Source organism: Oryzias melastigma, linkage group LG15 (assembly GCF_002922805.2).
Source record: "Oryzias melastigma strain HK-1 linkage group LG15, ASM292280v2, whole genome shotgun sequence".
In the NCBI taxonomy this organism is placed as follows: Eukaryota; Metazoa; Chordata; class Actinopteri; order Beloniformes; family Adrianichthyidae; genus Oryzias; species Oryzias melastigma.
The window spans coordinates 5825663-5828662 of record NC_050526.1 but is presented as its reverse complement, the minus strand read 5'-3'; the positions used below and the strand labels follow the sequence as shown (position 1 = coordinate 5828662).

At 37.1% G+C, this 3000-nt stretch overlaps 1 protein-coding gene across 1 annotated transcript in view; it reads right to left on the bottom strand.

The window, feature by feature from the left end:
• The window catches only part of LOC112161864 (deleted in malignant brain tumors 1 protein), a gene marked incomplete at its 5' end in the record, with an annotated part of 10251 nt that extends 8071 nt beyond the window's left edge, over nucleotides 1–2180 (bottom strand). The window contains 5 exon segments of the mRNA XM_024297369.2: nucleotides 129–161; nucleotides 1506–1604; nucleotides 1694–1726; nucleotides 1988–2086; nucleotides 2165–2180. Of these exon segments, the coding sequence (XP_024153137.1) occupies nucleotides 129–161; nucleotides 1506–1604; nucleotides 1694–1726; nucleotides 1988–2086; nucleotides 2165–2180 (280 nt within the window).
• Nucleotides 2181–3000: the final 820 nt, after the last annotated feature.

The window sequence follows — 3000 nt, the reverse complement described above, 5'->3', positions numbered from 1 at the left end:
TCCCACAGTTGTAGCGACATGAGGGCTCAGCTGGACAAAACCAATAGTTCTGTAAAACTTCCCTGATTGCAAGATAAACAATATTTGTCTGTTTTTATGTATTTTCGACAGAGCTGAGAGTTTCCTACCTGAGGTGGGGTACATTGTTGTATCACAGTAAGCTGAAGGAAGAGATAATCAATGAATTAAGATGTGCAAAACTCATGTTGCAATGCTGCATACTATAAATGCGATCAAAAAGGTGCAGTAGAGGTTTACCCTTTTCGTTAGTTTATTTTTTGTTCTTGGACTCTGGAATCTGCATTATTGTATCCAGACCAAGGTTGGTACTGATTCTGTTTATAATCAAATAGCCAGACAAACAGTGGCCGGTCCAACATGGCTCCAAAATGACAGTTTTAGAACTGATCCTGCAAGTTTTATTGACTCCTTGTTTGCTCCTTGTGGGAGGACGGTGGCTTCCAACTGGGCAAAAAAATACTTGTCGACTTTTTTCATCCAAAGAAAGAGTTTTATTCAGAAATAGAAGTTAGATTTGAAGATTTGAAGTTTTGAAAAGCATTTTCATCCTTCCTCTCACTGTCTCCAAAAACCTAAGAGCCCTACCTGAGGCAACAGGTGAGAAACAACAAGTCTGCGTCTCATTAATATTAAATATGAAAATACAAATTATCCATTTTGTTATATATTATGGTTTAAATATTGTAAATTTAACTCCAAACTGTGCTTTTTTATTTTAAGAAATAAAATATGTATATTTTTGTATATTTTGCTTCATTTTTGGCTTGACCAACAATATTTTATTTATTCATACAACAAATAATTTTATTTTAAAAAATGAAAATGTTCTGGCTGCACGGTGGCGCAGTGGTTAGCGCTCTCGCCTCACAGCGAGAAGGCCCCGGTTCGACTCCCGGCTGGGACCTTTCTGTGTGGAGTTTGCATGTTCTCCCCGTGCATGCGTGGGTTTTCACCGGGGACTCCGGCTTCCTCCCACCGTCCAAAAACATGCCTCATAGGTTAATTGGTGACTCTAAATTGCCCCTAGGTGTGAATGTGAGAGTGGATGTGTGTGTGATTGAGGCCCTGTGACAGACTGGCGACCTGTCCAGGGTGTACCCCGCCTTCGCCCTTCAGTGGCCGGGATAGGCTCCGGCACCCCCGCGACCCCGAAAGGGAAGAAGCGGTCAAGAAGATGGATGGATGGATGGAAAATGTTCTTGATATAATTTGATGGTTTTGTCCATTTGTTTGGGTTACTTCATTTGTTAATCTGTTTAACTTGCGTGAATTGCCAAATTAAAAATGTGAAATCGGATGAATTCCATAGATTAGTGTTTGGTTAATCTCTGAGTTTGCAGAAAGCCAGAAACAATCGTGCTTTAATCTAACACCACAAAGAAAACTTTTCATTTTGACACATCATGAGAATTTTCTATCCTAGTGGTCGCCCCTGGTACTGCATGTTGTCCAGTGTTCTAAACTTCGAATGTCATAATGCTTACTGTAGTAGTCATGGCAACAGTTGCCGTAGTAATGGCAGTCGCTGTAACAGGAACATCCTCCAGGGTAACTGCCACAGTAGTCTCGACATGATTGTTCCGCTGTGGTACACAGACGTGGGATTTGTAAGACTTCCTGATATTATAGTGAATTGTTTTTTCTTTTCACCACCTCGTCAGGTGTTTCCTACCTGTGACAGGATAATCCGTTGTGTAGCAGTAATCTGAAATTTAAAAATCAAGATTACTTAATATAAAATACACGTGAAAATGAGAATAAGATGCAAATAAGATGAATACAAATAAAGCAAAGCAAAGCAAATAAAAAAAACACAACTTCAGTTTTCCCAGCATGCTTTGTTTTTGCATTTTGGTGTATAAATGTATTTCAGATAACAATATGCAAAAACCACAACAATGTGAGACAAACTGCATTTCAGCAGCAGGTGTGATCAAAGTGTGTGTGTGCTTGAAATGACACTTACAGTGGTAGTCATGGCAACAGTTGCCATAGTAGTTGCAAGAGCTGGAACAGGAACAGCTTCCTAGGTCACTGCCACAGTAGTAGCGACAAGAAGGCTGAGCTGCATGTGGAACATGGATGTCATGTCAATAAGATTCACTGATGGCAGAAAATAATAAGGTTGTGTTGAGTGTTTCACCTGTTGCAGGTTCAACGGTTGTCGTCTGGCAATAATCTAAACCAAAGAAGAAAGTAATAAGAAGTTATCAATCTTTATTTTTGTGTCAAAAATGTATGTATAGCATGTGTTTGATCTAATCTGGAATTTAAAAACATGAACAGTGCAAAGAACATTTTTTATATTGTTATGTTTTGAATTATTCTGGCCTGAGATCATGAATTTTATATACATATATATATATATATATATATATATATATATATATATAGCTTCATTCTGTCCCCTTCTAATGCTTTTAGTTTGCTATTTAATTTATTGTTTTATTTTATTGCTTTGCAATATGTGTTGAATGCACTTTTTGGGTAGTTTTACAGTTAGTGTAGCTTTGAAACATTCATTAAATGTATATTTGTGTGGCGCTCATGAACAGAATAAAAATTCCAATCAAGTTTACTTATCTCCATCTAATTAACTTAGTGCAAGATTTAGAAGAAAAAAAACTAGCAGAATACAAATGAGAGAATTTCATTCATCTCTTTGGTTATGTCCAAATTCCGCTGCTACTCACTTTTTAGTGTGTTCCCTATTTTGTAGTGCTGCCCGAACTGACAATTCTGAATTTAATGCCCTAAAAGTTTCCCATAATTCTTTGCGAAAAACTAATGTGCCTCAATGCTCTCTATATTAACAAATATAGACCACAATGCATTGCGTTTGAACAATTTTTGCAAACTTTCCACATTTTCATCATCAGAACTCAGTGGACTTATAAATAGACGATGTCAAACGTTTATATTGATTTCACTTTGTGAAATCGGTGACGTCATATCTGCAGTCAAAAAAAAAAAAAAAAA